The sequence below is a fragment of the Oncorhynchus mykiss genome, chromosome 16, assembly GCF_057628025.1.
Source record: "Oncorhynchus mykiss isolate SJ-2025 chromosome 16, ASM5762802v1, whole genome shotgun sequence".
Lineage (NCBI taxonomy): Eukaryota > Metazoa > Chordata > Actinopteri > Salmoniformes > Salmonidae > Oncorhynchus > Oncorhynchus mykiss.
This window is the reverse complement of record NC_143037.1, coordinates 24,790,107-24,803,009: the sequence shown is the minus strand read 5'-3', so window position 1 is coordinate 24,803,009 and position 12,903 is coordinate 24,790,107. Positions and strand designations below refer to the sequence as shown.

Sequence of the window (12,903 nt, the reverse complement as noted above, 5' to 3'; positions counted from 1 at the left end):
TGGATACTAGCTTGCTAGCTAATCATAGGATGTAGCCAGCTTACTTTCGATAATGTTTCAAATCTAGCTAACACTAGCCAAGTCATTTCAACTCAGACAGATATAAGTACCCCGGATTTGCAAGTTAGGTAGCTAACTAGCTAACATTCGGGGGCTTCGTCTGCTTAACCAAAATCAACAGGCCTGTTCTCGTAAAAGTTTGTATTTTTTTTGGCAAAAATAAATGAATTATGTTACTTGTCTACTACAAATATGGCTCTGTCAGCGAATACAAAACGTATCAGCAAGCATTCAGCATCGTACACAGCTGGTTGCATAGTAACACTGTCAGATTCACCTGCCTGAATCTGTTCGGTAGTTGCAGTCCTTCTATTAGCATATAAATTACTTCCAAACGATAACTTTTTATTCTCTCACTATATGTTTATTGAGTGATGATATTTGATTTCATCCACAGGCTACGTACAAGACCTGGTTGATTTGTAGTTCAGCAATGTTGTTGGAACCCCCTCTGCCATATCAGGAGCTGTTACAGAAGGCTGAGGCCCATACACCAGTCCTGCTTGAGAGTAATGGAGGACACTTGAATCAGGTTGGTCACATTTGATCTGGTCAATGGTCAAAATACTATCAGTCCTGGAATTCACCTAACCACCATTGATAATGTAATCAGTGCTCTGTGTATATGTGTGTCTTGTACTGTACGTTGTAAGAAAGCTGCCCCCTTCCAATGGACTATTGGGCCCAGAGTGAGTAATGCCAACAAGTCAGTGACATGCTGGCACGTGTCCCTTGTGAATCAGGATCTCTGATTGGCTATTTCAACTGTGTATTTACTGTTGGCTTCCATGACTGTATGGTGACAGTATTTCTCTCCCTCCCTCTGTGATATAGGAGCTGGGTCGGATATAGGAGCCGTAGTCGGGCTTCTGCATGACCAGTATCTGTGATGAGAGGGACCTGGAGCTGATCTACGCTGCCATGCCAATCAGGCGTTGGCAAACGCCTCAAAAGGGACAAACAAACAGTGATTACTAATAAGACAGTACATCATATCACCCTTTCAATGTGTCACTCATCAACTCTTCCTTGGTTTTCTACAGATGGGAAGAAGAGTTGCTTTTCAGATGGAGTCCTCTGACTGAAAGACAGGTTAATACTGATGTCAGAATTGGGAGAGACCTTGCAACTCAGCATAAAATTTTTACAAGACATCTATTACTTTTTGTCTTTTTTTATTAGATAATCTATTGGTACTAGCAGAACACTGCTTCTACAGTATTATGTAAAGTAAGGTTTATTCTACATGGAACTGTTACACTTGAATGTTATCAAAATACTTTGTTTAGAATATCTACAAAAGTTCAGCAATTGAACTCTTCTCATATTACTCTGTAGGCTACTGCCTGATGAATTGTCAGTTACCTACTGAGTAGTATGAGTGCGCCATCCTCCTGCATCTCACATCTGCCTGTACTGTAGTTATTGAACTGCTGGACCCATTGGTTGAGGCAAAATCTGTCATATCCAGGTTGGAGTATCATGCACTCCACCCCTCCTGCCACCTGACTTTACCTATCCATAACCTGTAATACATTACATAGATGGAAGGAACTTCATCACCCAGAGAGCTGTGCATGTCAGTGTGTGGTTAGATAGCCAAATCCTTAGATATGGCTAAATAGAATGCTGTTCTGGTTAGACAGCTGAAATTGTACTCTACACACAACTTTTTTTATTTGCTAGGTAAGTGTAGGCATACTATCTTTATATGCACATCAATATGATATTTACAGCATAACATGTTTTGTCTTTGTAACATGAACACCCATCGGTTTTTGTTGATTAATGCATGTACAGTACACTCAAGCTGGGCAATGTTTGTGCAATATTCACATGTAGCCTACACCTGTTGTAGGGATATTAGTAGTTCTGGGATTTGTCCCCTGGGAAAGATCTAACAGCGGACATAAGGAGAGACGAGACAACTAGTCAGTTAGAATATTGTGTTGTAGGACAGCTGAGCTGACTCAAGAACGGGCCTTCAACACGCTGTTAATATAGTTTCCATGGTAACATGTATTTACATGACGTGATGAAACTGCTTTGCAAGCTACTTTCGTAGCAAGGTGTTATAGAAGGATTGTCTCATGAAACAAATTCCAGACACTGGCTCTTGCTATCTTGCCATAACTGATTTGACAGAGAAATATCAGCTAGATAGGATGGCCAGCTGCAGCTATCACCAAATCTATGCTAGCTAGCTGCTGTCAGCTTGGCACAGGGTTAGCGCTGACTCTTGAGATGGCGAGTCAATCAGGAGGGGAGAAGTCCTCAACTTCAAAACGTTCTCTCCATAGCAACGCTATCTTAGCTAACCTTTCTCTACCCACTACTGCCCTTGTTTTTTTTGTGCTTGAATGGCAAAGAAACAAGCATGTCAAACCACACCCCTAGACAACTCTCATTTGCCCTCAGCCATGGCCGCTTGCATTTCCTAATGACCATTGATGGAACACAAGGCCAAATCAGGAAGTGCAGTAGCTCTTTAACCTTAGCTTCTCCAGAGAAAAGCAGACTGGCCGCTGAACACGATGTTGTGCTAGCATGTAAGCAATGCCAATTGGCCTGGATACTGGCCGCCTGCTAAGTTAATAAGTAATATGAGGGGGTGGGGGTTACATTGAGACTGGATCTAGATCAAGGCAATGAAGCCTGGGATCGTTACCAACTCGCAGACACACACACCTCTTAGAAAAAAGGTGCTATATAGAGCCTAAAAGGGTTCTTTGCCTGTCCGCACAGGAGAACCCTTTGAAGAACCATTTTTGGTTCCAGGTAGAACTCTTCTGGGTTCCATGTAAAATCCTTACCGCAGAGGGTTCTACATGGAACCCAAAAGACTTCTACCTGGAACCAAAAAAGGTTATCCTATGGGGACAGCCAAAGAACCCTTTTGGAACCCATGTTTCTTAGAGTGTACCACATACTGTACATACAATCAGTGCTTAACTTGGGCAGGAGCTGAGTACCAGCACCTCACATTTTTTACTGCTTAAATTCCTTCACCTCTTATAGAATATTAGCTCAAAAGTATTGTGGAGTTCCTGCACCTAAATAGAATACTCTTTCCCACACGGGCTCACGCTTATACACACATACCTCCCTGCACATATACACACAATCATGATACTTACAAGTGTGTAAGTATGTAACTAATCTTTGTATTTGGTTTCTCAACTACAAAGAGTATCGACGCCAATGGTAAAGGACTTGGCAACCATGGATCCCAAGCAATGATTAGGAAACATTTCAGATTTGATGTTCTGGTTGTGTGCTGTTAATGAAAGGTATACTGAAAATAATTGCTACTGTGAGAGTATGCATAAGATATATGTCCAGACTGTGGGACATCTACATAAGTACAGCAATGGCCTCAGTGTCATGTTTTAAGGTACCAAAGAGAAGTTAATGTGTTGAATAAAACAGTGTAACAGAGGTGGTTCAGTGAAACATGCTCATGTGATCAGTACACCATTTTTATGGGGACTGGATCTAGATCAAGGCATTCAAGCCTGGGATCGTTACCAAGTCGCAGACAAATATACCACATATGCTCAGTGCTTGATTTGGGCAGGAGCTCACCGGAGCTGTGTACCGGCACCTCACATTTTTTTTTACTGCTTGAGTTCCTGCACCTCTTATAGAATATTAGCTCAAAAGTATTGTGGGGTTCCTGCACCTAAATATAAACAGTATCGGCACACAAAATGAGTACCAGCACCTATTTCAGTCCAAGTCAAGCACTGCATGCACTCTTTCACACATGGGCACACACTTATACACACATATGTCCCTGCACATATACACAGATAAGCATGATACTTACAAGTAAGTGCGTAATTAATCTTTGTATTTTGTTTCTCAACTGCAAAAAGTATCGATGCCAATGGTAAAGGACTTGGCACCATGTATCCCAAGCAACAATTTCATCCCAAATGTGGATGGGCCTACCCATTAGGCAACATTTCAGATTTGATGTTCTGGTTGTGTACTGTTAATCAAAGGTATACTGAAAATAATTGCTACTGTGAGAGTATGCATAAGATATATGTCCAGACTGTGTGACATTTACACAAATATAGCAATGGCATCAATGTCATGTTTTAAGGTAGCAAACAGAAGTTAATGTTTCGACACTAGTGTAATGGAAGTGGTTCAGTGAAACATGCTCATGTAATGAGTAAATTTGCCTAAGATCTAAAGTCTTGCATTAACTCCCTGAGCTTATGCCTATAGGCTTAAGCCCTGCAGCTAATACAGTCATGTGTCACACAGACGACCCAGGTTCAATAGCTGATCAGTGGCATTGGTGGGGTGACCGGGATTTGGTCAGCTGATGTCTGTCAACTCCTTGGGTTGTTACGGAGAGAAGGAGGAGGTCAAAGGGGGAGTGAAGTGTAACAAAGACGGAAGTGGTTTTTCTCACAGAAGACTGGCATGCTGATACACACACTGTCTACCCTAGCATAATCTAATGAGATGGTATGTCCTTGCCTGAAGTTTACTCCCCGAGCTAATTCCTAGGCTCAATCGGCTAATGTAGTGGTGTGGCACGCAGACACAGGTTCAATAACTGGTCAGTGGCATTGTTGGGATGACCTGGATTTGGTCACTTAATACCTGTCAGCTGCTGGGGTTGTTCTGTAGAGGAGGAGGTCAAAGGTGGTGAAGTGTAACATAGGAGGGTTGGTGAACCACGATCGTGTGATGAGGAATCGTGCCTGAGACTTTACAATTTGTGTTACATTTTTGAGCCAATACCTAGGATTTAGCTCAGCAGCCTTTGTCGTTTTATGGCATGCAGACAACCAATGTTCGATACACCACACTTTGCTAGTGTGAATGACTGGGTATCTAGTGTGCACTAGAAACTGAACTGGGTTCAGAATACTACTTGAAATCATTTCAAATACTTTCACTGTGCTCGATTGAGCGTGCCTGTTGGAATGGAACTAATAGAGCCGGTGGAAAAGTTCCAAAAGTTCCAACCCCTTCCCCGCCCCCCTGGCACTCCTGGCTGGCTGAAGCAAACGCTCAAATTATTTAAATGATTTCAAATAGTGTATGAACCCAGGTTTGACTAGAAACACCAGAGTGTTGCAATCTTGTCTCTCCCTCTCTTATCCTGGCTCACTATATAGAGACCCTTGTGTGAAAGTATCTCTTTTCACTGTCTCTCCTTCTCTAAAAATACCCTTATTGCATGGTTTCCTCCTGTAAAAGTTCCCCCTCTGTTTCTCTGCTCACTCCAGGACAGTGTTGTTCAACTCCTGGCGACCCACAGTGTTTTGTTCCAGCCCAGTTCCAGCCCAGTAACACCTGATTCAACTAATCACCTAATTTAAGACCCTTAATTAGTTAAAATCAGGTGTGTTAGCACTGGGCAGGAACAAAAGCATACATACCTTGTGGGTCCTCAGGACCACGATTGAAGAACACTGCTCTAGAAAGAACCAGCTATGGCTATGACTCCATAGAGATGTGTTCTATTTAATTCTGTGGATGACTCTCACCCTCGCTCTTTCTCTTTCTATAGCTCACTCTAGACTAGAGCGATTCTGGTGTGGTGGTATCTCTTCGCAATGCGAAGATGGCACCCCTGCTCCCTCCCACAGGCGCTGATGCGTTCCGCCGCTTCACCCCGGAATCCCTGGCAGAGATTGAGAGGCTCATGGAGGACAAGAGAATAGCCGCGGAAGTAGAGGGGTACGTAGGTGATGGGCCGTCGGAGCCCAGCAAAGACCTGGAAGCCGGCAAGAGTCTGCCCATGATCTTTGGAGACGCCCCAACAGAGATGCTTAACACACCACTGGAGGACATAGACCCCTTCTACAAAGCACAGAAGGTCAGTCCAGGACACCTCAAGCTCACCTAGCAATTTCACTGGACTGTAATAAATAAACATATTTTTGTTTTAGTACCTTTAAAAAAAAAAATTATTTACATAGTCATGACTCAAGCAAAGCAGACTTATCCCGAAGATACTATATTTAGACATATCATGACAGCTGACTTAACATAGTCGTGGCCAAAAATGTTGAGAATGACACAAATATTAATTTCCACAAAGTTTTCTGCTTCAGTGTCTTTAGATATTTTTGTCAGATTTTACTATGGAATACTGAAGTATAATTACAAGCATTTCATAAGTGTCCAAGGCTTTTATTGACAATTACATTAAGTTGATCCAAAGAGTCAATATTTGCAGTGTTGGCCCTTCTTTTTCAAGACCTCTGCAATCCGCCCTGGCATGCTGTCAATTAACTTCGGGGCCACATCCTGACTGATGGTTGCCCATTCTTGCATAATCAATACTTGGAGTTTAACAGAATTTGTGTTTTTTTGTTTGTCCACCCGCCTCTTGAGGATTGACCACAAATTCTCAATGGGATTAAGGTCTGGGGAGTTTCCTGGCCATGGACCCAAAATATCAATGTTTTGTTCCCCGAGCCACTTAGTTATCACTTTTGCCTTATGGCAAGGTGCTCCATCATGCTGGAAAAGGCATTGTTTGTCACCAAACTGTTCCTGGATGTTTGGGAGAAGTTGCTCTTGGAGGATGTGCTGGTACCATTCTTTATTCATGGTTGTGTTCTTAGGCAAAATTGTGAGTGAGCCCACTCCCTTGGCTGAGAAGCAACCCCACACATGAATGGTCTCAGGATACTTTACTGTTGGCATAACACAGGACTGATGGTAGCACTCACCTTGTCTTCTCCGGACAAGCTTTTTTCCGGATGCCCCAAACAATCGGAAATGGGATTCATCAGAGAAAATGACTTTACCCCAGTCCTCAGCAGTCCAATCCCTGTACCTTTTGCAGAATATCAGTCGGTCCCTGATATTTTGCCTGGAGAGAAGTGGCTTCTTTGCTGCCCTTCTTGACACCAGTCCATCCTCAAAGTCTTCACCTCACTGTGCGTGCAGATGCACTCACACCTGCCTGCTGCTATTCCTAAGCAAGCTCTGTACTGGTGGTGCCCCGATCCCACAGCTGAATCAATTTTAGGAGACGGTCCTGGCACTTGCTGGACTTTCTTGGGCGCCCTGAAGCCTTCTTCACAACAATTGAACCACTCTCCTTGAAGTTCTTGATGATACAATAAATGGTTGATTTAGGTGCAATCTTACTGGCAGAAATATCCTTGCCTGTGAAGCCCTTTTTGTGCAAAGCAATGATGACGGTGTGTGTTTCCTTGCAGGTAACCATGATTGACAGAGGAAGAACAATGATTCCAAGCACCACCCTCCTTTTGAAGCTTCCAGTCTGTTATTCGAACTCAATCAGCATGACAGAGTGATCTCCAGCCTTGTCCTCGTCAACACTCACACCTGTGTTAACGAGAGAATCACTGAGATGATGTCAGCTGGTCCTTTTGTGGCAGGGCTGAAATGCAGTGGAAATGTTTTTTGGGGGATTCAGTTCCTTTGCATGACAAATAGGGACTTTGCAATTAATTGCAATTTATCTGATCACTCTTCATAACATTCTGGAGTATATGCAAATTGCCATCTTGCAAACTGAGGCAGCAGACTTTGTGAAAATTAATAGTTGTGTCATTCTCAAAACTTTTGGCCACGACTGTACATGTGTTGCACACTAAGGCCCCAATTGAATCACTTGCCAATAAAGGAAAACCACACTACGGGTTCACGAGATTCACAAGGTTCTCAATCGTTAATGCTGCTTCTGAGGTGTTAACTTCAGGCATTCAAAGAGACACACCCCACACACACTGTTCTTTCAGGGACATTGTCATTGGATATTGCCACCAAACCAAGCCTGTCCTTTAAAATTCTGGGTGAAACCTACAGTGTGGTTTTCCTTTATCTGTGATAGAATGAATTGGGGGCTAAAAGGGATTAGCGAACTAGGATGCTAGCCTGGATTAGCTTGCTGGAGTGTCACTGCAATATGACAGGTTGGATGACTTGACAAATATGATTCCATAAGTTGTCCGGAGTGCATGTAATATCCTTTACCACCATGTAAGCTTTGTGCAGAGTTTAATCGTTATTATTTACAATTTGTTACTTTAGTCCTTCACTTAGCAGTGCGGTAATGTCTTTTCATGTTGTGTTTTTCCAGACCTTTATCGTGATCACCAAAGGAAACACAATCTTCAGGTTCAATGCTGAATCAGCTTGCTACATTCTAAGCCCCTTCAATCATCTTAGAAGAGGAGCCATTAAAATTCTCATACATTCATATCCTTTTTAATGTAGGGACTCTAGCTGCCCTGTGTAGGGAAGGGGGGATTGTAAGAAGGATGGTCTTATATTGTTGTGTACTGTATATAAAGCTGTACCCCAACAGGGTTTCGCGACCTTTGATGTTACTATTGTGTTTTTCAGTACAATCAGTGTGCCCGCCGGTTTGCCTTGACTCTATATTAAGTTATTTAGCATGTTCATCATGATTACCATTCTGTCGAACTGCTTTTTTATGACGATGAGCGACCCACCGTCATGGAGTAAAACTGTTGAGTAAGTATACCAACCTGTGCTGAATTTCAGAATTGATTCCTGAAAGGGCTATTGCACGCGTCACTGTTTTACCACGATATCTAATGGTTCAAAGTGTCTTAAGCCATGTAAACAATGAATTATCTCTGAATTACAATGTAGCTCACAGAGAGAGAATTGCAGAAGTAGTGCATTGGAAAGATCCTGTTTTCTCATTGCAGGTATGTTTTTACTGGTATTTATACCTTTGAGGCCTCATGCAAAGTGTTGTCAAGAGGCTTTGTTGTCGGCCCTTTTACATTCCTTCGAGATCCATGGAATTGGCTGGATTTCATGGTGATCAGCATGGCGTGAGTACCTAAACACCCGACTGGCTCCCTCTTTCACTAATGATATAATTGTTAGCAAACTGGAATGGTTAGTAAATGTTTTATAACACATTTTATACATCCAGCCTTTATTTATCCAAGTAAGTAAATTGATACATTCTTATTTTTGCAATGACCCCCCTGGCCACATTATATTTAAGAAATACATTCTGTGCATTTTTGCCAAAAACATTTAAATACATTCATGATTAAATCTTAGAAAAACAAATGTAAAACATTTGAAAACATACCCAATAATAATGCTAAAAAAAATGAAAAAATAATCTAATAGTTTGTATATACAACACGTCTTGTTGCGAGATGGATAAATGGTTTTGGCCACCCTCTCAAGCAGTGCGTCCATTTGGCCCAAGAATTGGACCAATATAAAAATAGACTCTATAAAAAAAAAGATATCATATACCACAGCAAACACCATGTCTGATGTTTTGTGTACTATTTTGTAACCTTTTTTTAACACACAAGACGTTCTTCAGTGACAGGTCCACTGTTGTCCACTGTCAGTCAGTCCACAATTAAATCATGTTAATATATTGCTTGTACTGTGTGTCTCTCCACAGGTACGTCACAGAGTTTGTTGATCTAGGCAACGTGTCAGCCCTTAGGACGTTCCGTGTACTCCGAGCCCTTAAAACAATCACTGTGATTCCTGGTATGTTTTCATCCAGCCTGGTCTCATTGTCCCAGATTTACATGTACTATCTTAATTAGTATGATATGTTGCTTTCGGAATGGTTACATGAAACAGAAGGTCACTGAAGGAAAAAACTAAAGTAGGGTGGTTGGTCGAGGTGGATGGGCAGGCGTATAACGCGAACTTCTAGCAACCCCAAAGGTTGCGTGTTCGAATCTCATCACGTTTCAAATTTAGCGTTTTAGCTAAGTAGTAACTTGGAACTACACAAATGTTTTGCTACTTTGCAACTACTTAGCACGTTAGCTAATCCTAATCCTAACCTTAACCCTTTAACCTAACTATCAACCGTCTCCCACCTAACTAACATTAGCCACAGTAAATTGGAATTCGCAATATATCATACGTTTAGCAGATTTGTATTTACCATGTTACCTCTACCCGAGTCCAGGTTGTTTCATCTGCAGCTCTTGTTGAGACTCGCCAAACTGATGTCAATATCAAAATGTTTCCTTGATATGTCTTCAATTAATTGACCTGGTTTGTATGCACACGTTCAGACTTATTGAACTATTGACACTGTGATGTCAGATAATAATAGTAATAGTATCCAAAGCAACTTACTGTTTACACAGTCAAATATATAGTATGGGTGGCCAATTCGGGAAACAAACCCATAACCTTGGTGTTGACAGCACCATGCTGAAACCAGTAAGCCATCAGAATCAGAGCCACTATGCACAATCTGGTTTATCTCGGCCTGCAGATGTGTCACTGACATGCATCCATTTGACCAGGATTAAAAACCATCGTGGGCGCCCTGGTCCAGTCTGTAAAGAAAATGGTAGACGTGATGATCCTCACTGTGTTCGCCCTGGCCGTGTTTGCGCTCATCGGCCTGCAACTCTTCATGGGAAATTTGCGCAACAAGTGTGTCCGATGGCCCATCCTCAACTCAACGGTGTTCGACGATTACAACTCCACCTTGCCGCTTGACGCCACCATGGGTTTTGGCGAAACAGCAAATTCCACCGTTCCTGTCGATTTCAAGGAGTACATCAGCAATATAGGTGCGTTTGAACCACTGAGACAAGTCATCTGTTCCTCTACTTCAGGCTGATGTGACGGTATGAACAGTACTTTTAGTTTGTGTTTGATTTGCTCTGTCTTTCGGCTATAGAGAACCACTACTATTTGGAAGGTAGTCTGGATGCTCTTCTCTGCGGAAACAGCTCTGATGCTGGGTATGTTACTTTGTGATAACACAAATGGCACAATGATACAAAGATGAGTTATGAATGTATTTCTTACATTTAGTAAAGCAATATCAGGGTTTTGATGGAAGGATGCACACCACTGTGGGCAAACAGAACACTATTGGAAAAGTAGTCAAATGTTATGTAAGCTATACACACAATACAACTATCAGATATAAGTTATGCTCTTGTCTCTGACAAGCAGCATTCTAGATGTTGAGGATTGTGGGGTCAGGGAGGGGTGGCCGGCTGTGTGCAAACTGATTCTTCACCCGCTACCCACCACTGTTGATAGGAAGTGCCCAGAAGGATTCACGTGCATAAAGGCTGGGAGAAACCCCAACTACGGCTACACCAGCTACGACTCCTTCGGCTGGGCCTTCTTGTCCCTCTTCAGACTCATGACGCAGGACTACTGGGAGAACCTGTTCCAACTGGTTGGTACTTACAATATATAATATAGTATAGAATGATACATTGTTTCATAGGTACAAATTTAAGCCTTAAGTTAGACTTTTCCTGGACTTTGTCCTGTAAAAATGTGAGCGCTCTCCATTCCTTGAAAGGGACTGCAGGGAGTGTGCCTAAAAGGAATTTCATGAGGTTTACTACAAACTGCATGTTGACTTCCCATTTTGTGTCATCCTCCAAACTTGTCTTTGCATGCCTCTTCGTATGCAGACACTTCGAGCAGCGGGGAAGACGTACATGATCTTCTTTGTGCTGGTCATCTTCCTGGGTTCCTTCTACCTCATCAACCTCATCCTGGCCGTGGTTGCCATGGCCTACGATGAGCAGAATGAGGCCACTCTGAAAGAGGCGCAGGATAAGGAGGAGGAGTTTCAGAGGCTTCTGGAGCAATACAGGATCCAAGCCCAGGTCAGGTGACAGCTACTGCATATCCTCATGACAAAACAGGCCAAATCACACTACTACCTTAGAGCTATGGCAGACTTTGTTAGTGATCCCTCTAAATTCTGGAAAAGAAAGTAGTTTTAGACACCTCCGTCTTTACTGAAAAAGTTAAGATTTGGTCATATTGGCGGTCATAATGGTCTTGGTGAGTTAGTTGACTGTTCTTCCCACATAGAGCCTCCAGTTGCCTCGATGGATGATCAGTCAACCTCACATGACTTGGGAAATGGTAGTCAGAGTTTTCCTTTTTGGCAATTCACAGAAACAAAAGTTATTGCTGCCTTATTAGCTATGGACACAAAGGGTGGTGTCACGTTCTGACCTTTATTTTCCTTTGTTTTGTCTTTATTTAGTATGGTCAGGGCGTGAGTTGGGGTGGGCAGTCTATGTTTTGTGTTTCTATGTTTAGGTTTCTGTTTCGGCCTAGTATGGTTCTCAATCAGAGGCAGGTGTCGTTAGTTGTCTCTGATTGAGAATCATACTTAGGTAGCCTGGGTTTCACTGTTGGTTTGTTTCCATGTCTGTGTTTGTCACCACACGGGACTGTTTCGGTTTGGTTTTCGTTCATGTTCACATTTATTGTTTTGTAGTTCTTAGTGTTCAGTTTATGTTTTATAATAAACGATATGGACACTTACCACGCTGCGTTTTGGTCTGATCCCTGCTACACCTCCTCTTCAGAAGAAGAGGAGGAAATCTGCCGTTACAGGTGGTGGTAGTAGTGATCTTGATAATTATCAACCCATTTCCAGGCTCCTTTGTCCTGCTAAAGTCCTGGAATCATTGGTCAAGAAAAGTCTATGGTATTTTCTATTGGTAAATGGTATTCTTAAGGTTAATGAATCCGGATTCAGACCTAAACATAGTACCACTACATCTGCCATGCTTGTTTTAATTATATTGCAAATGCCAAAGATGATAGAAAGAATTGTGCTGCAATGTTTGTAGACTTGTCAAAAGCTTTTGCTACTGTAGACCATGCTATTCTGTTGAATAGGTTGCCCTTGAAAGGGTTGGATAATAATGCTGGCCGATGGTTTCTTATTTCAATGACAGAACTCAGGCCATCAAGGTTGATTGGGTCAAATCTGAGTTCCTTGAGTTGCATAAAGGGGTGCCTCAAGGTTTGATACTCGGCTCACTACTGTTTACAATCTAAATAAATAACATTGGTAATGCT

The 12,903-nt window shown here is 42.3% G+C and overlaps 1 protein-coding gene and 1 long non-coding RNA gene across 2 annotated transcripts in view; both read left to right on the top strand.

Moving 5' to 3' along the window:
* The first annotated feature begins 457 nt into the window (after positions 1 to 457).
* LOC149976616 (uncharacterized) lies at positions 458 to 1,218 on the top strand. Its single transcript, XR_016487189.1, has 2 exons — positions 458 to 592; positions 895 to 1,218. It is a non-coding gene; the product is annotated as an uncharacterized LOC149976616 (long non-coding RNA).
* Positions 1,219 to 2,424: 1,206 nt separating this feature from the next.
* Positions 2,425 to 12,903, top strand: part of scn4aa (sodium channel, voltage-gated, type IV, alpha, a) — a 52,607-nt gene continuing 42,128 nt past the window's right edge. Inside the window, exons 1-9 of the mRNA XM_090202343.1 lie at positions 2,425 to 5,908; positions 8,153 to 8,271; positions 8,461 to 8,550; positions 8,751 to 8,879; positions 9,479 to 9,570; positions 10,350 to 10,622; positions 10,733 to 10,796; positions 11,104 to 11,245; positions 11,490 to 11,687. Of these exons, the coding sequence (XP_090058469.1) occupies positions 5,654 to 5,908; positions 8,153 to 8,271; positions 8,461 to 8,550; positions 8,751 to 8,879; positions 9,479 to 9,570; positions 10,350 to 10,622; positions 10,733 to 10,796; positions 11,104 to 11,245; positions 11,490 to 11,687 (1,362 nt within the window). The 5' untranslated portion in view covers positions 2,425 to 5,653. The remainder of the gene's footprint in view (positions 5,909 to 8,152; positions 8,272 to 8,460; positions 8,551 to 8,750; positions 8,880 to 9,478; positions 9,571 to 10,349; positions 10,623 to 10,732; positions 10,797 to 11,103; positions 11,246 to 11,489; positions 11,688 to 12,903) is intronic.